The sequence below is a fragment of the Pseudorasbora parva genome, chromosome 15 (genome assembly GCF_024679245.1).
Source record: "Pseudorasbora parva isolate DD20220531a chromosome 15, ASM2467924v1, whole genome shotgun sequence".
Taxonomy (NCBI): Eukaryota; Metazoa; Chordata; class Actinopteri; order Cypriniformes; family Gobionidae; genus Pseudorasbora; species Pseudorasbora parva.
Window position 1 is genome coordinate 13,892,465 of NC_090186.1, and position 19,309 is coordinate 13,911,773.

At 36.9% G+C, this 19,309-nt stretch overlaps 1 protein-coding gene across 2 annotated transcripts; it reads right to left on the reverse strand.

Annotated features, from left to right (window-relative positions):
• Window positions 1-215: 215 nt before the first annotated feature.
• Window positions 216-18,152, reverse strand: LOC137041167 (dynamin-3-like). 2 transcript variants are annotated; one of them, XM_067417191.1, is made up of 4 exons: window positions 17,610-18,146; window positions 15,870-16,105; window positions 13,592-13,735; window positions 216-1,477 (listed from the first exon to the last, which is right to left on the reverse strand). In XM_067417191.1, the coding sequence occupies exons 1-4, from the start codon at window positions 17,883-17,885 to the stop codon at window positions 1,438-1,440; spliced, it is 696 nt and encodes a 231-aa protein (XP_067273292.1). In that variant the 5' UTR covers window positions 17,886-18,146; the 3' UTR covers window positions 216-1,437. The 2 variants fall into 2 exon arrangements, with proteins under 2 accessions (XP_067273292.1, XP_067273291.1); XM_067417190.1 differs by lacking the exon at window positions 216-1,477 and adding an exon at window positions 5,808-7,091 and having other exon boundaries at window positions 17,610-18,152.
• Window positions 18,153-19,309: the final 1,157 nt, after the last annotated feature.

Sequence of the window (19,309 nt, forward strand, 5' to 3'; positions counted from 1 at the left end):
GGACAATGATTTTGGTCATTCACTGCCATGATAATGCTTAGAAGAGCCAGGGCATATGCATATATATACATATATATATATATATATATATATATATATATATATATATATATATATATATATATATATATGTATATGTATATATATATATATATATATATATATATATATATATATATATATATATATATATATATATATATTCGTCTGAAAGAATAATGTCATATTCACCTAGGATGACTTGAGGGTAAGTAAATCATGGTAGAGTTTTCATTTTTGGCAAACAAATTTTTTTTTCCATAAATTTCAAACTATACCTTTAACGGGGATTTTGGTGAACATGTTTGTGATATTCACCCAAATAGTATATATGGGAGTACAGAGTTTTTTTAAAAACAGTATCTATATAAATGTATATATTGCCAAATTGCTAATAAAATAAAATGTTTAAATGGTTTTTAAAACTATAACTGTAACGCTGTATTGGAAATGTTTTAAAACCATGCTAAACATTATTGTTACAAGCCCTTTTGATTTATTTGAATAGAGGTGATAGCAAATCCATTTACAATTGTAAAAACTGTGGACAAACTGTTGACCACAAGATGTCAGTCCTCTATCAGTCCCAGGCGTTCATTTTTTGTTCGTCTGGAACAGCACAGCAGCAGTCTGCGAAACATTTCTGCCAGTGTTAATTTGAAAGAATATCCAGTAATAAACCTTTGTTGGCTTTTCTTAAGTGTTATTTATAGCTGACAGAGTGAGAGTTTATATATGAACAGTCTGTGTGACATTGCAACAAAGTGGCCAAAATATACGGGAAGTTCTTGCAATTTGTGTAAATTAAGTTATAATGTTTGACAAAACACTAAAATAATGTTTGTCTGTTTATTTGTGTACATTTTTGAAGAAAACTAGAGTGGCGCTGTAAACCTGCACCACAATGTTATTATGGGTGGTTCCTTTACAAGCTGCATGAATTGAGATACAAATCATGTCTGTAACACATGGTGTTAGAAATTACACACTGAAGTTTTAAACATTGGCTCAGGGGTTGCTTCACTAACCCTAGTCATGAGCAATAATAGCAGTGATGCTTGCTTTGGTCAAGTCCACTATCTACAGGAAAAGTGTTGGACTTCTTAAGCATGCAGTATTTACAAAGTCCAAAAATGCTTTTTATTTAAGCCTGTTAAAGAACTGAGCAAAACTCACATCAACATATGTACAGAAAAGGAGCAAACCTCTGCAGCATGACAGCGCACTGCTCAGTCGGTGAGCAAAATGACCATCTGGAGATGCATTTTTAAAACCGAAATCTGTTTTAATTGTTTTCCACTGTGTCTAAGATGTGAATCTTTGCTGTCTTCTCAATGAAAAATTAAGCAGATCTTGTTCTTGCACTTTTTCTCTGGCATGCAGGTGGGCATTTGGGTCTCAGTGCGGCTGTTGAGTGGGCACCGCCGGTGGCTGTCTCCTGCAACACATTAGACATAACCCGAGCTGTCAGAACAGACTCCCATAGGTCACTGCTCACAGCGCTGCCAATTCAACTAATGGAAATAACAACAATCTCCCATAAACTGCTCTGCTTCAGATGGCTGCATATGTTTACAATTGCCTGCGAGTGTGTTTTGTTTTGGGGAAATGAAAGCAAAATTAACACACAAATGGTCAGATCACATCATTAGAACTGGAAAGAGCACAAAAAACGATTTTTCTTTAGATGGGCTACAATGAATACCAAACACTGCTGATTAGCTGTGACTCACAAAAATCTGAAGGAAAAAAAACTAAAGATTCTTTAGACAGTCATAATTGTGAATAAAATATCAAGGTTTTTTTCTCTTTTAATCTTAAAAGCAATTACTCTCGCTTTGTTTCTCTTTTTCTTTTTGTAACACGTTAAGGTTAACTAACTAATTACTAGTTGTCATGAACAAACCATGCACACTACTTTTACAGCATACTATTAATCTGGGGTAAGGTTAGTGTAAGACATTTAGAATGTTACAAAAGATTTCTATTTTAAATAAAAGCTATTGTTTTTAACTTTCTGCTCATCAGAAAAAAATATATCACGGTTTCCCCAAAATTATTAAAGGGTTAGTTCACCTAAAAATGAAAATTCTGTCATTAATTACTCACCCTCATGTCATTCGACACCCCAGAAAGGCCTTCACATTCCTCTCTCAGGACCCATAAAAAAGGCACTAAAGACGTCGTTACAAAGTCCATCTCACTACAGTGGCTCTACAATCATTTTATGAAGTGATGAGAATAGTTTTTGTGCACAAAAAACCCCCAAAACAAAACGAAATAACTTATATAGTGAAGGGCCGATTTCAAAACAAAGTTTCAAACTGTTATAAATCAGCGTATTGATTCATGTTTTTGAATCATGAATCAATACACTGATTTATAACCGTTCGAAGCTTTGTTTTGAAATAGCCCCATCACTATATAAGTCCTTATTTATTTATTTCACGCACAAAAACTATTATTGTTGCTTCATAAAATGATTGTAGGGCCACTGTAGTGAGATGGACTTAGTAACGACGTCTTTAGCGCCTTTTATGGGTCTTGAGAAAGGAAATGGCATTGGTGTCAATGAAGGCCTTTCTGAGCCATCGGATTTCAACAAAAATATCTTCATTTGTGTTCTGAAGATGAACGGAGGTCTTACGGGTGTCGAACGAGGGTAAGTAATTAATGACAGTAATTAAAACAATTTTTTTTTAAAACAAAATACATGTAGTGAACTAACTCTTTAAGCAGCACAACTCTTTTCAACATTGATAAATAAATTTCACATTTGTAATAATATTTCACAACATTGTTGTTTTACTGTATTTTTTATCAAATAAATGCAACTATGGCACGCATAAGAGTCTTCTTTCAAAAACACGTCATATATCATATCAAACTCAAAATGTTTGAATGGTATACAAAACATTTTTAACAAACATTGTAACATTTTTTTATTTTTAACAATATAATACAGTATATTTACGAATTAACATGAACCTAAAGTAGTAAATGTTGTAAAAGTGTTCAATGTTTAGTTGTGACACCAAACTAAAGGGGTCAGATGTTTTCTTTTCCTTTAGTGTTTAATGTATCTGTTACGGAAGAGGATTAGGGCCAAGCAAAAAAAAAAAAAAAAAAAAGCATCTCGAGTCATTATAATGCAAGATTAAACTCGTTAAATTTCGAGATAAAAGTCGAGATACAATCTTGAGAATAAACTCATTAAATATCGAGAATAAAGTCGTTCTGTTTCGAGAAAAAACTTGTTATATTTCGAGAAAAAAGTCGAAATAAAATCTTGAGAATAAACTAATTAAATATCGAGAATAAAATCGTTGTGTTTTGAGAAAAATCTCGTTATATTTCGAGAAAAAAAAGTTAAAATAAAATCTTGAGAATAAACTTATTAAATATTGAGAATAAAGTCGTTGTGTTTCGAGAAAAAAAGTCGAAATAAAATCTTGAGAATAACGCATTCGATCAGTGTTCATTGCATAGCATACTGATAGAGGACATGGCAGAGTTGGATCACTTAGTCAAGCTATATTTCAGACTTTCTTTCAGTAACAAAGAAATACTATCAACTTTAGCTAATTATGACAAAATTATAGTAATGTCCTCTATCAGTATGCTATGCAATGAACACTGATTGAATGCGTTATTCTCAAGATTTTATTTAAACTTTTTTACAAAGCTCATAGTTTACCACAAAAAAAAAGATTACTTCAATGACAGAGAACACTGATCCAGATCTTCAATTTAAGTCCAGATATTACTTCCTCAAATGTCTACATGTGGAACATTAGCATAAATCCCCACCCAAAGGCATATGCAGAGAGAGAGGACGAGGCTTCACTGCAGTGTTGTCGTCATGTCAGGCACTGTTTGTATGCAAAAGCAAAACTGCTTTTTTTGGCCTTCTGAAATTGGATGAATGAGAGGTTAAGATTTATTTATAAAGCTGTTCCTGAACAGTACAACCATAGACTATAAAAAGAAAAGATGGACGACGTCTCTTTACTATCTTTTATTGTAGAAAAGCCACCAATGTCCGAATATAGCGCTGACATCTTGAGCTGATTTGGGACCTATGTCGATCGATCTGTTTGATCATCCTGTTTTTAGAATCCAACTCAGCCTCAAAATAATTCGGTAAAACCAACGACATTATCAACTGTATAGAGTGGTGCAGGTATTGCATGCATTATTTTGTAGGCCAAAACACAGAAGCGAGTTAGCATTTTAGCACTTCTAGTTACATCGTCCCAAAGTCTATGGGTTTTTAAAGTGGGATTTTGTTTAAATGGCTGGAATTTTCACGTTTTACTCTGTGAATATTGTGGCAAATTCTAAGTTTCAAATGTCTTTATATCTTCAAAGAAAATCTCTCAGAGTTTATTGTTAGGACAACAAAGTGAGATGCAGCTGTTCATCTGATTCTTTCATGGTAAAACTTAATATCTTATAATCTTATCATCCTTCATCCAATTAGCGTCCTTCTCTATGTATCTTTTCTTTTTAGCTCCACCTTAAAGTTTCGCCACAATTATACGCAAACTTTGTCACGTATCACATTTATTTGTGGAAAATCGCAGGCTTTCTGATTTTTTTTAAAGAGCTCTTATGTAACACTTTCATGACAGTTTCCCAGCGCTTCCCCAGTTTTCCCATGCAACAAATGTAACCTCTCTTGTTTCTCACGCTTTGATGTTTTTGATGAGCGACAGACCTTAATTTTCTGGTACACAACCGAGGCCTGCTATAATGCAGCTGAGGACCTCCAAATGAGGACTACTATAACACAAAAAATGAATTTCTTCCACACATTAAAATACTAAATATATTAGTATTACATTAGTAACATGTTTGGAAAATGGCACATGCTAACAAATGGCTTAATAACTACAAAGGCTGTCGGGGAGATTAAACGTAATCACAACGAAGAGGTAAACTACGTTTTTACGACCTTATTGTGCTCATATAAATGAGTCTAACTCAAATATTCCGGGAAAATGTTTTTAGGAAAAAATTGAAAGAATTGTTGGAAGCTTAGTGATGTTGACGTTGAAATCAAGCGACTGTGGTGTAGTTTGTTTTTAGCATACCCTTAGCTTTTTACTTCTGCTGACTGCATTTAGGCTTCCAAATTCTTAAATGTTAAGTGTTCATCTGTGATAGTTATCTTGATGGACAAAATGTGCAAGTATCATAAACTTTTGTTGATCACTGAGCATGTCTTTTGCAATAATCAAAAAGTCTATGGGAAAATGAATTGGGTTTTTATCGAGGGAACCAGAGTGATGCTAACTCCCGTCATACCTGCACCACTCTATTCCTTGATCCCTTGGAAGCTGAAGCTCACGATTATGGTGAAGGAATTGCATTTCCAATTGTTTTTTTACATGTGTGTTTTACCTGTATTTTGAATTACAAATTGCATTGTTTGTGTTTTAAGGGTTAATGGAAATTCCATAAAATTACTGGAAAATGTACTGGCAGAAAATTACCACACTGTAAAAAATAAAAACGGAAAATGTACTGGTAATTTTCTGCCAGTACATTATTCAGTAATTTTACGGAAATTTCTTTTAACCCTTAAAACACAAACTAATGCAAAGTGTAATTCAAAATACATGTAAAACACCAGTAAAAAGCCAATACGGAAAATTCCTTCAAATTTATACGGTACATCGTGCCCTATTTGAACTTTTTTTACACTGCAGTACATTTTCCGTTTGTATTTTTTACAGTGTAGAAATCAGCGTATTTCAGGCAGATTGGGAATAGAGCAGCTGCAAAGTACAGTATATGAAAAAGTATTTATTTTGCATTAAAGCAAGCAATTATAGTCAATAAACTAAATAATGTGCTTTTAAAATAGCATCATACAAACCCTTTAGCGAATGTTTAGTTTATTTAGTTTTTAGTTTTATCTTTAGTTTTTCTTTAAGATGTGCTTTTATAATGAATTTTCTAAACGTCTAGTAATTTTTTTTTGCCATTCTTAAAGCTGACATTTGTGATCTTTAGCATCACAAAGCAGAATTGCAAATATAATACCATTGGTTGGACAAACAGATTCTGGTTAAGCTGTGCTGTGCTGGTCAGGATGCTCAAATAAACAGAGTGCCACAGTGTTGGACTTTTCAGGAAAATCAAGTGAAAAATTCTCTCTACATCTTATGTTGCAATAGAAGTATTGTAACATTGAAAAAGTGACACATCACCTTTAATTAGGCCCAAAAGACCTAATTATCGTGAGCTGACCATGTTACAAACGCAGGCTACGGTGTCGGTGCGTCTTGAGTGTGTGTGAGTGCTAGTATGTGTAGGGGGAATATGAGTCCAGCATTCCTGCAGAGCTGGTCCTGGAAAGATCCCTGTGGAGACTCAGGAATCTCACTCTCTAATGGAGCTGGCAGAGGGAGCAGCTCTCTGGGATGGGAAAGAGAAGAGAGTGGCTTTTATTTTTCCTGTGCTGCGGCGAGCACAGGACTGCGGTTTCACAGAAAGAAAAAGAAAGGATGGAGACTATGGAAAGAAAAGCAAAACAACGCTTGAAGAAACATGCGAGATCTTGCAGCCTGGAAATGCCAGGGGTTTACTGGAAGACAGAAAGAAATGCAAAAGTTAAAAGTACAAGAATGCACTAAAGACTGTTGGCGTGTAATTGAAGGAGTGGATGAGGTGTGAGAGAGGAACGTTGCTTGATTAGATGCTGGCGGCATCTCAGAACCGAGCGAGCTGCCATTATAGTGCCTAGAAAGGCTGCATAGGTCACCAGGTTCTGTCACTGTCCACGAGGCGGATTCTGGTCGGGGTCACGCTGAATACTTCAACTGAAGGTTCAAATGAGTTCTGCAAAAAGTGAAGGAGAAAAAAAGAAAAGGGGAATGGGGGTGGAAGGAAAGAGAGGGAAAGTTGGAGAGTTGGGATGAGTGATGGTGAGAGGAAATGTGAAAAAGTGAGTGGGAGAACTAGAGAAAGGGGCGACGGGGGGAGAAATAGAGAGAGAGAAAAAAAGCAGGAGAAAAAGGGTGGAGGTCCAAACAGACCCGTTTCTGAACACAAAGGAAATGAGGCAGAAAAGAAAGAGAATATGGGCCAAAAAGTGAAGGTAAAGAATGAGAGAGAGAGAAAGAGAGAGAGAGAGAGAGAGAGAGAGAGAGAGAGAGAGAGAGAGAGATCACAAGGGAGAAACCGAAGAGAGTGCTAAAAGAAACGAACACCAATGGAATGGTGAGAAAGGAAGAAAAAATAAATCTGTTTGTGAATACTGCATTGTGATATGACAGATTAAACAGGAAGTTGACCATGACCCTCATCCAGCGCTCCTTTAATGAGGTCATGCTTTTGGTTTGGTTTATTCTTGTTCATATGAAATACAAAACATACCAGAGATATCCAAGACAATAATCACAGAACTGTATGAAATATGAGAAGCCTTCTGGTGATTAGACTGTGACATCAAAATGAGACGAGAGCTAGAAGAAGTGAGGACAGTGGAATAGAACAGAGCCTGTCTGCGCTGAAAATGGGGAATCAAATATGAAAAACACATTTTCAGCGAGCCCTCCACCCATCTCAAGTAACGTGTGAATCTCGCTAAGAAATGTCCAGATCATGTTCCATGTTTAAATCCAAAGAAAGTAACGTAAATAGGAAATTAAATTTATTTTTAACATTATTAAGATTTTTATGAATTGTGATTTTTCTTATTATATATAAAGTAAAGTTATATATATATATATATATATATATATATATATATATATATATATATATATAAAGTACTATAAAGGACAAACAACGTATCAAAACATTACAATTTTATTATAATATGAAATCTTAGAATAAGATTTAGAAAAAGAAGCATAGTAAAGTGATAGGTTGTCACCTGTGCAATAAGTCTTTCATGAAATTTCCTCACTTCCAAAAATTCCACGTCAACTGTTAGTTGTATTATAACAAAGTAGGAGCAATTGGGAACAGCAGTAACTCGGCCACAAAGTGGTAGGACACGTAAAATCTAAGAGCGGGGTCAGCGCATGCTGAGGTTTGCAGAAGTCGCAAACTTTCTGTAGAGTCAATAGCTACAGACCTCAAAACTGTTCCCTGGAGTGATGAATATCTCTGTCTGGGTTTGGTGGTTGCCAGGGGAATGGTACTTGCCTGACTGCATTTAGCCAGGTGTAAAGTTTGGTGGCAGGGGGATTATGGTGTGGGGTTGTTGTTTTTTAGGGGTTGGGCTTGGCCCCTTAGTTCCAGTGAAAGGAACTCTTAATGCTTTAGCATGCCAAGACATTTTGGACAATTTCATGCTCCCAACTTTGACTTTCCAACATGACTTCACACCAGTGCACAAAGCAAGGTCCAGAAATGGATGATCAAGTTTTATGTGGAGGAACATTACTGGCCTGCACAGAGTCCTGACCTCAACCTAATAGAACGCCTTTGGGATGAATTAGAATCTGTTATAGCTGCAAAGGGTGGGCCAACTCCATATTAAAACCTACAGATTAAGAATAGGATGTCATTCAATTTCATATGAATGTAATGTTTTTTGTTTTGCACGATGACATCTAGTTCTCGCTACTATAAATAGAATAATTATTAAAATATTATTCAACTGAAATTCTAATAATATGAAAAACATGGTCCAAATTATTGGCACCCTTGGTAAATATGATCAAAGATGGCTGTAAAAAATTTATCTGCAATGTTTATCCTTTTGATTTTTTATTTAAAAAAGTTTAAAAAAATAAAAATAATAATTATAATAATTATAATCTTTCATTGAAGTTAAACAATTGAAAGTTAAGGGAAAATCACATTCTGAAATAAATGTTTTTCTCCAAAACATGTTGACCACAATTATTGTGGCACCCCTAGATTTTTTTATGAGTTAAATATCTCATAGTATTTCCATTCATATATACATTTTTTTAGCACACCAGGGTGACTAGAAGCATGAAATTGTTCAGCCATGACTTCCTGTTCCACAGGAGTATAAGTATAAGGGAAACACAAAGCCAAATTCCCATAATAATTCATCATAATGAGTATAACCAAAAAATATAGTTCTGATGCGCAGCAAAAGACCGTTGAGCTTCACAAAAATAGAAAGTGGCTGTAAGAAAATAGCTAAAGCATTGAAAATCCCCATTTCCACCATCAGGGCAATAATTAAGAAGTTCCAATAAGCTAAAGATGTTACAGATCTGCCTGGAAGAGGACATGTGTCTCTATTGTTTTAAATCACAGCGAGGAAAATAGTTTGAATGACCAAAGACTCTCCAAGGATCACAGCTGGAGAATTGAAGATCAAAAGGATTAGATTTATTTTTACAGGCTTCTATGTTCACATTGACCAAGGGTGGCAATAATTCTGACCAGGACTGTTTATATAATATAATAGTATAATATACACTCACTTAAAGGATTATTAGAAACACCTGTTCTGCCATTATCTAATCAACCAATCACATGGCAGTTGCATCAATGCATTTAGAGGTGTGGTCCTGGTCAAGACAATCTCCTGAACTCCAAACTGAATGTCAGAATGGTAAGGAAAGGTGATTTAAGCAATTTTGAGCGTGGCATGCTTGTTGGTGCCAGATGGGCCAGTCTGAATATTTCACAATCTGCTCAGTTACTGGGATTTTCACACACAACCATTTCTAGGGTTTACAAAGAATGGTGTAAGAAGTGGCAGTCTTGTGAGCAAAAATGCCTTGTTGATGCTAGAGGTCAGAGAAGAATGGGCCGACTGATTCAAGCTGATAGAAGAGCAACTTTGACTGAAATAACCACTCGTTACAACCTAGGTTTGCTGCAAAGCATCTGTGAAGCCACAACACGCACAACCTTGAGGCGGAGCTACACTTTACACTCATCTCCACTACAAATAGGAAAAAAAGGCTACAATTTGCACAAGCTCACCAAAATTGGACAGTTTAAGACTGGAAAATTGTGGCCTGGTCTGATGAGTCTCGATTTCTGTTGAGACATTCAGATGGTAGAGTAAGAATTTGGCGTAAACAGAATGAGAGCATGGATCCATCATGTCTTGTGACCACTGTGCAGGCTGGTGGTGGTGGTGTAATGGTGTGGGGGATGTTTTCTTGGCACACTTTAGGCCCCTTAGAGCCAATTGGGCATCGTTTAAATGCCACGGCCTACCTGAGCATTTTTTCTGACCATGTCCATCCCTTTATGACCATCATGTACCCATCCTCTGATGGCTACTTCCAGCAGAATAATGTACCATGTCACAAAGCTCGAATCATTTCAAATTGGTTCCTTGAACATGACACTGAGTTCACTGTACTAAAATGGCTCCCACAGTCACCAGATCTTAACCCAATAGAGCATCTCTGGGATGTGGTGGAACGGAAGCTTCGTGCCCTGGATGTGCATCCCATCAACTGCAAGATGCTATCCTATCAATATGGGCCAACATTTCTAAAGAATGCTTTCAGCACCTTGTTGAATCAATGCCACGTAGAATTAAGGCAGTTCTGAAGGCGAAAGGGGGTTTTCAGCTTATAACTAATTCTCATTTGTAATATAAGAATATTCAATTTTAACAATATATTTTAATATATTCATTAAAATTATTTTCATTTTCATATAAAATGTTAATACATAAAATTTTATATAAATTATATTAATATACATTTAATTTTTAATTGGTTATAAATCAAATTATTAAATAAAGTGTAATACAATTGAAATCATCCAGACACCATGATTTTTTGTGCAACAAATAATTATAAATTAAAGGCAGTAAACACTCAAACACTCCTATAAAGTATAATTATTTTAAACACTATATCTTTCTTGGTTGGTGGATATATGACCTTGACATTTTTTTGACAGTTTGTGTTTTACCTAAATACTTTCACTGCTGTGTTCCTCGAAAATGTTCCTTCAGATGTAAATGTGTTTGCCTGTGTGATTGAGCAATGGCATCTGTTGAAGTTGAAGTTCTTCTTTTTTTCCTTCACACTCAAAACCATATGTTCATGTTGTGTGGAGACAGCAGTGTCTGTGATCTAGTACTGTAGTTTTGGGACCAATGAGCACGTGGTCTCATCTATCATGCATATGAAGGTAGGAATGCGAATATATCACAAAGAGTTCTGGTCTCTCAGCGTACTGCTTTGAGACTAATCCTAAAGACGGATCCAAGAACAAGCCTCGCAATTGGGACACACAGGGTCCTATTAGTTGTGTTCAGTATGAGCATAAATCCCAACATTTGGGAAGGATAGCAGAATTAGAGGATCTTAAATAGTTTTCTAACAATCATATGCTGCCATTTAGTCATGGCAGTGTTATCGTATTCATGAGACAAATGCATGAGTGTCACCACAATGCCATAATTACCAGTAGGAAACTCTGTAGCTGGTTGCAGCAAAACCCTTCGGTTCAGAAAACCCTTTAGTAATAATATCCTATAATTATAACTTAACTGTTTTCTTAACTTAAGGGGTTTGTTGCAACTGAACATTTTCAGACTTTTTGAATTGGGGGTATGTGAATAAAATAATCATGGTGGAAGCTATTTTATATTGATCTTATATATTTATATTGAATTTAATTATAATTTAGAATTGTAAATGTTGACAGCATTTAATGTAGTTTTAATTCATAGAAATAAAGTTTTGCCAGAAAAGTCAACAAGCATAGCCAGTTTCTGAGCAGACAGGCTTGTGCAAACAAACAAAATAATGTTTTGTAGTATAAAATGCATAGAGCATCTGTTAAGCCCAAAGTATACATCGTTTTTTATGTGTACGGTAATAGAGCAGGTATGACGTCACTTTGTAGGGCCAACCAGCAGTTAGCATCACACTGGTTCCCTCGTCAAAAACCCAATAGGACTTTCCCACAGGCTTTTGGATTATTGCAAAAAAACAAGCTCTGTGATCAAGTTTATGATACTTGCACATTTTGTCCATCAAGATTTTCACATATGACCACAAGCTTTATGAATTTTAAAGCCTAAATGCAGTCAGCAGAAGTAAAAAGCTAAAGTTGGGCTATAAACAAACTACACCACAATCGCTCGATTTCAACGTCACCATCATTAAGCAACAACTCTTCAGTTTTTGCTTAAAAACTATTTCCCAGAATATTTGAGTTAGACTAGTTTATCAGAGCATAATTATAAGCATAATAAGGTCGTAAAAGCGGACTGAGTTTACCTTTTCTGTGTGATGACATTTAATCTCCCCGAAAGCCTCTGTAGTCCCATTTAGCCATTTTTAACAACTGCCTTTTTCGAGACATGTAACAGCTTTAAGATATTGTACTGGTAATACTGATGTATTTTATGTTGTAGAATTAAACATGAAAGTGTCTTTAGCTTATGTTCCCCACAAACCTTATTTCAGCCATTTTAAGCAATATCCCATTCAAAAAACCTACTGACCTCGGAACGATGGTACCGGAAGTGCTAAAATGCTAACTCGCTTCCACTTTTTGGCTTACAGAGTGATGTCATACCTGAACCACTCTATTAGTTTGTTCAAAAGGTTTCACAGTCGGAAAAAAAAACAGATGAGATGGAGCAACAAACTACTGGAGAGGGTAAAAACAATAGACGTTTGTGGATACCCACAACTTTAGTTTAAAGTGTAGACATTTTTCAAAGACAGATTGAATGTTGAGATGGATAGGAATGCTAATGGATAACTTTCTCCCGGGATTAAGGCGTGGTTGCATTTAACATTGCTTAACGAAATCCATTAATTTTCATAGAAATCTGTCTGATCTGGAAAAGTTCCACATGCATATTTTTCTGATGATTAAGTTGGACACAAATTTGTTGCGTTGACCAACAGAAAGCTGGTTGGTTTTAAAATAACTTTCATGTGAGCAGTGCTTCATACATTTATTTGCTATTGACACTTGACCTTTTTTGCAGAACATTGCTGAAATTAATGTGACCGCATCTTTATAGACCTCCTTGGTTCATAAGCACCTATAAAAGTACAACATAGATTCACAGAAAATGGAACCTGGGGAACCGGAAACTGTAATTTCCCTATGTACATATTATGTGCTTATTACAGTTATTACAATAACTGGGTAATAATAGGCTATTACACCTAAACCTAACCTTAACTCATGTAGATACCTTATATTATCCAGTACTTTCTTAGGTGAGTACAGTGTAAGTACACTATGCATGTACTGTAAAATAAAATAAAAAATGCAACCACTAGAGCTTTCAAGCTTGGAAAACTGTTGAAAAGCTGTTTAAAATGCTGTGAAGTTACAGGTCACTGAGTTCATTTCAAGTATTCTGCCTATTTCAGTGCTGACGCACCTGATTCCACCCTAACCACTGGGTACTTTATTAATCAAAGGTTTATTCAGCTGTGTTGTTGATGGAGAGAACACACATGAAATCCCCTTTCATGAAATATATAAACATTAGTTGATGAATCATGTTATGGTTTAGCATACAGAAATTGAGTTAGTTGAAATGTACCAAGACTTGGTCTGAAGCTTATGATTCCAGGTCCAGATCTGATAGGTGAATTTTTACCTGGGAACACCAGGAGGAACTCGTTTGCTGCGGCTGCTTGTGTTGGTGGTGTCTGTGCTATTGGAGACAGGTGGGTCTGGAACTATTAGAGAAGGAGCAGCCGGAGCAGGGTGCTTCTTAGGCATACTATAACCTAGAGGAGTCCTAAAAAAAGAGGTGAACAAAGGATTAACAGTTTTGGTAGAGTATATTGGTGCCCAAAACTACTAGAACACTTGGCATCTGGAGTTGTCTTAAGCCCCTTTCACACTGCACGTCGGACCCGCAATATTCCCGGAACATTGCCGGGTCGCCTTCTGTGTGAAAGCAACCACGTCCCGGAATTGATTACCGAATTCGACCCGGGTCGGGGACCTAGTAATATTGCGGTATTCGACCCGGGACGAGCGCTGTGTTAACAAAAGCCAAAACTAATGCCGCAACGTGTACGTAGTTATCGTGCGACTCCTAGAGCTTGTTTTTTCTGCAGTGCCAGAAGAGCTTGTCGGTGTTTTAAACGCAGAGAGTGTTTGTATACAAAAGAAACTAAAATTAAACAAGCAGAAATGTGGGCAAACTGGACACAAGTCGAGACCACGGAGCTCCTTACTATCCGCGCTGAAGCTGAGATTGCTCGCCATTATACGTCACATCAGGATGTCATGTGTCAACTCGACCCGGGACCGTTACGGGTTATGTGTGAAAAGTGCACATATTACGGTATTTCGCTGGCAATGTGAATGGACCAAATCTAGCGGCCCGGGAACAAATGCCGGATCGCATTATCCGTGTATTTGCCGGAATCCCAGTGTGAAAGGGGTTTTATTGGGCCTGGATTTCTTTTTAAAGAGGACAATGACTCGAAGCATTCTCTTAAAGGTCCCGTTCTTCGCGTGTTTTTGAAGCTTTGATTATGTTTACAGTGTGCAATATAACATGAGTTTATGTTTCGCGTGTAAAAAAAACACAGTATTTTTCACACAATTTACTTATCTGTACAGCGCTGTTTCCTCTGTCCTAAAAACGGCCTGATGATTTCCTTGTTCTATGAAGTCCCTCCTTCAGAAATACGTAACAAGTTCTGATTGGGCCAGCGCTTCCCGTGTTGTGATTGGACAGCAGCTTAGCGCACTTTGCCCGGAAAGGTCCCGCCTCTTACCATAACGGGGAGATGCAAGTGCTGAATGCGCGCTCTTCTCCACGTGGGAGAACCACGCCCCCTATTTTGTGTGTTCTTGTGGGCGGAGGGTTAGTCACCCAACTGTTCTAGTGACGTCATTACATCCTTGCACTTCCTGCTGTAGTCCAAACCGGCCATTCGCTGTAGGCTTTGGTAGGGCACTTATGTTAAATAAAATATCTCGCTTGGCATTGAACTTTGAGCTTTATAATTTTACAGGTATTATTTATGCTCTAACAGCAACATTACACACTAACTAAAGTTTGAAAGATAGAATCGCAAAGAACGGGACCTTTAACTATTGCAGAAACTACGTGCGACAGAAGGAATCTGCTGGAACAATGAAAATGATGGACTGGCCTCCTCAGAGTCCGGATCTCAACCCTATCGAGCACATTTGGGGCGAGTTGAAAAATAAACTGGACGGATCTATTGTACATTCAAAGGCTTCAGTTGCAGAAGGCACGGGTTCTCAGAGGAAATCTATTGACACTATGCCAGAGAGATGTACTGCTGTAATTGCTGCAAAAGATGGACATACCAAATGTTAAAGTTAAAAGTGGATAAAAACAGTACGACTCACTTTATCTGATATTTGATGGTCAGAGTAACCATCTGCATGTTTCATGAACAGAAATCAAGTTTTGGAGACAAAAAAGGTCAATATTTTCAGATCTGTCAGGTGTTCTAATAATTTTTTCCACCATTGTAACATATTTCCATTACCTTTGCAGTCATTTGTGTTTACTGGATAAGAATTTTAAAGAATATTTTTTTATTCTCTAATTAATGTTTCAGATTTGTGAACTGTTTCAACAATTCATTTGAAAGAACCAACCCAAAAGAATGTTAATCTTGCATATTAGACAACACTGTGGTTAAAAAAAATTAACTTTCCCTGACATTTATTTGTTAATTAATCTTAATTAGTTTTCTAGGCCTGAAAAACACAATTCTATGATATTTCCTGGAATCCTGGTGATTCACTCTGTGTTAGTGCCAATCGTCCAACCATGTGCTGGTTTCAATTCTAGGGGTCAAGTAAAGAATAGCTCCGCTGGATGATGAGGTGGAGTGATGATGGAGACACTTTGAACAGGATGTGAAGAGGTGAGGTACCTTCGGTGTAGCGAGCCACTGTGCAGCCAGGAGTTATCCACGGGGGGTGGCAACGGTGTGGAGAAGGTAGAGGTGGAGATGTCAGTGATAATGTTTAGAGCCTCCTTCAAGGTGGCGTGGGTACGCAGCACCTCCTCTCTGCGCAGAGCCTGTTCAGGAGACTCATCCATCAGAGAGAACTGATCTCCAGAGGAATACAACTGAGCCAGCAACTCAGAGTGGATAAACTCCTCTACCTACAGATGAAGAATACGGAAATATATAAAACGAAAAGTTGAACAGGATTCTTTTGAACCCGTTTACACCGTTAAACATTCATGAAAACAAGAACTATATTGGCTTACATACCAAGGGATGATAACATTATCAAAGCAAGGAATGCAAGAAGTGCTGCAGGGTGTAAAATCTCGGTGGTCTTTGGTTGTGTAATAACTGTTAATTAGTGGCAGTTTATTTGTTGTCTGCCACCTTAAATGTTTAATCTCTTTAGGGTGTGTTCACACTTGTAGTTCGGTTTGCTTGGTTCGTTTGGTCTGGACTAAAAAACATTTTTTTTAGTTCCTGTCCACTTAGAATTCACGTTGGCATTTTATGCTGTGTGCTGGGCTAAATGTGCTAAAGTACGTGTGCAGCCTATGTGTGATAATATTTTGAGACCCAACTTTTCTGTAATCTCATCCGCTTGTGGTGCACACCAGGGTTCAGATGGCAGTGTTCACACTTATTCAAATCACACTCTCACTAGAGTTTCGCACTAGAGTTTGTTTTAATCAAACATGGCAAGTGTGAACATGGCAAGTGTAAAGTCCGATGGATCCTGATTGGCAGTAAATGTTTTTTATCATCCGTAATCACTCTGAAAGTGTTTATTATTCCCATGCTGTTATTGTTAAAGTAGTGGTGTGAAGCTGCTATTCATAGTATTAAAATGATTATTAAAAACGTTATATTGTTTTAGTTATTGTCTTTGGTGTTAACAGGTTTTAAGTCAATATAAAGTCCACAGTGAAACAAAATATTATGGATTTTTCTTAAAAGTTTTTTGAAACACAAATTAATGGGACCAAAAAGATGGTAAAATAATTAACACTGAACTGCCGTCACGTGGAATCAAATGTTCAATATCCCAATATAAATTTTTTTTTAATTTTCTGACTAACCTAGAATACATTTCGAATACTATTGCTGTAAGTGCAAAATAGTTTTGAAATATCTAAATGTAAAGTAATTTTTAAAAGTATACATACATATCATACAATATTTAGACATTTTTTTTTTTTTACTTTTCATAGTGTAGAATAGTGTAGTGTAGTATAATATAAAAAAATAATGTGATAATTAAACGAAATAGACATGCTAAACATTACAAAAGTAAAAACTGTAAAATATACATTTATTAATAAATTCTTATCTCTTCATGGTTAAACCTTATTTTAAGGTGTCATTGTTAAAGTGTAATTGGTAAATACTGAGTAATATTGATTAACTACATGTACTTATAGGTTTAGTATAGGATTAAGGTTTGGTTGAGGGTTAGTTGCATGTATGCATAATTTACTGTTATTACTATGGCAAGTATATGTAACATATGTAACAGAGACTGTAAAATAAACTGTTACCCTCTTCATCTTACATAAAAGTACGTGGGTAGACATTTCAAAGCAAATGTATTTGATCTGATTTCATTGTTTGCCTTCTGTATGGGATGTCATGTCAGTGTTAGATGCAAAGAGTACAAACATTGTTGATGACGAGGTGCATGATAGTCTTGGGCATCAGGTCTCGAATGCTTTTGTAGACGATGCTCATGTACGAGTCCACCAGGTTGCGGATGGTCTCGACCTGACGCTCTAGCTGAGGGTCCATGGAGAAGCTCTCCGCCTGGCCTGAACTCTCTCCATCTACCTGACCAATCAGAAAACAGACGCTTGAAGATATGGGCAAATGTATGGGAAATGTACAATCAGCGTAGAGAGATGTGAAAGACGTTTCAGAGGGCAATGAGTGTACATACATGAAGTAAAATAGGCAGGGAAAAAGAGATGTTGGGGGATAAAAAGACGAGAAGCAAGGAAATAATGAGTTTTACTTTAGTGACTGTCTGAGGGGGTGTGGTTGACTTCTGTCAAAGCAAATTATGGGGAACCCTGACAGAACTGTGACATCACTCAACATGTAGCTCCAAAGCATACATAAAGACAGAAAGAGGGGGATGGAGGAGAGCGTGAAGGAGAAAAAAAAGCAAGGGAGCTGATTAGAAACAGAGCTCAAAGCCCCCTCCCTAGCTGATCCTCAACAGGTCTACTCGACTATTTCGACCAAAGTTGATTTTTGCAGATTGGCGCATGATTTTTCATAACGATTCAGATGAGCAATATTTTTTTATATGAATTAATTTTTTCCGAGTCAACCCTGGACATGCGACATATATGAGGCATATTTAAAAATGCTACACCGGAAACCGCACGCACGAGGGCGTTGAATCCAACGTTAAGTCGTGACTAAGGGCCGGGCGAATGCAGGGCGCAATGGTCCAACGTCTGCCGTCAACGTCCACAGCCGTCCAACCCGTCCAATCATGGCTCACCGCTGAATATGGCTAATATTTTGGCCCTTTACGGCATTGGATGGGCTAAACGACCACTGGGCGTGGTGCCCCCAGCCTCGACGGTCAACAGGATGCCTTCGCTTTGTTCGCAGGACATTGTTTCAATTTTTTATGAATTTTTTTCGTTTTTAGGGTTGAACGCATCACATATGCAGCGCATATATACCCCAATCGTTTTTTGCCAATTTCTCGGTTTCCTTTCGTGTTAGAAAGTTCGTTCAGGCACCGTTCTTCTCGGTTTTCCGAGCCGGTTCATACGATGAAAGAATATCACGAAAATATCAAAGTGTGAATTATGCCATTTTCATATTTATGCAAAATAGATACATAAGCAAGCCAGCTTCGGCTTGAATTGTTTGTCCTACAGTGTTGATATTGATAACTATGGAAAGGCCTGAATCTCCTCTGTACATTAACGCATGAACCAACTTAAAATTTACGTTTTGACTAGTCTGTACAGACAGGTTAATATGTGGACACCTTCTTGGACAGCTGAATTGGGTATATGTTAATGATTATTATTAGCTGTAATATTGGGCTATATTAATGTGTTTGGGCTTGTTGGAAAGAGGGGATTCAGAGCTACATTTCGATGTATAACGACTGTCCTGTACTGTCTCCTGTCCTGAACAACCAGTATATTTATTTGGACAACAATTTTGGAAGCAAGAAAAATTTGATTACTGCTGAAATTGGGTATATGGTAATGATTATAATTAGCTTTCACTTTGGCCTATATTAATGTGTTTGGGCTTGTTGGAAAGAGGGGATTCAGGGCTACATTGTGATGTATGACAATTGGAATTCTGAGTCTCCTGTCCTGAACAACCTG

What these genes read in the sequence shown, in the direction of transcription:
- LOC137041167 (XM_067417190.1), bottom strand. Translation starts at nt 17,885, where the DNA reads ATGTATGTACACTCATTGCCCTCTGAAACGTCTTTCACATCTCTCTAC. An exon ending in TGCACCTCGTCATCAACAAT is followed by an intron (nt 16,106 to 17,609) that starts GTTTGTACTCTT and finishes CTTCATCTGTAG; the next exon opens with GTAGAGGAGTTTATCCACTC. An exon ending in AGTGGCTCGCTACACCGAAG is followed by an intron (nt 13,736 to 15,869) that starts GTACCTCACCTC and finishes CTCTTTTTTTAG; the next exon opens with GACTCCTCTAGGTTATAGTA.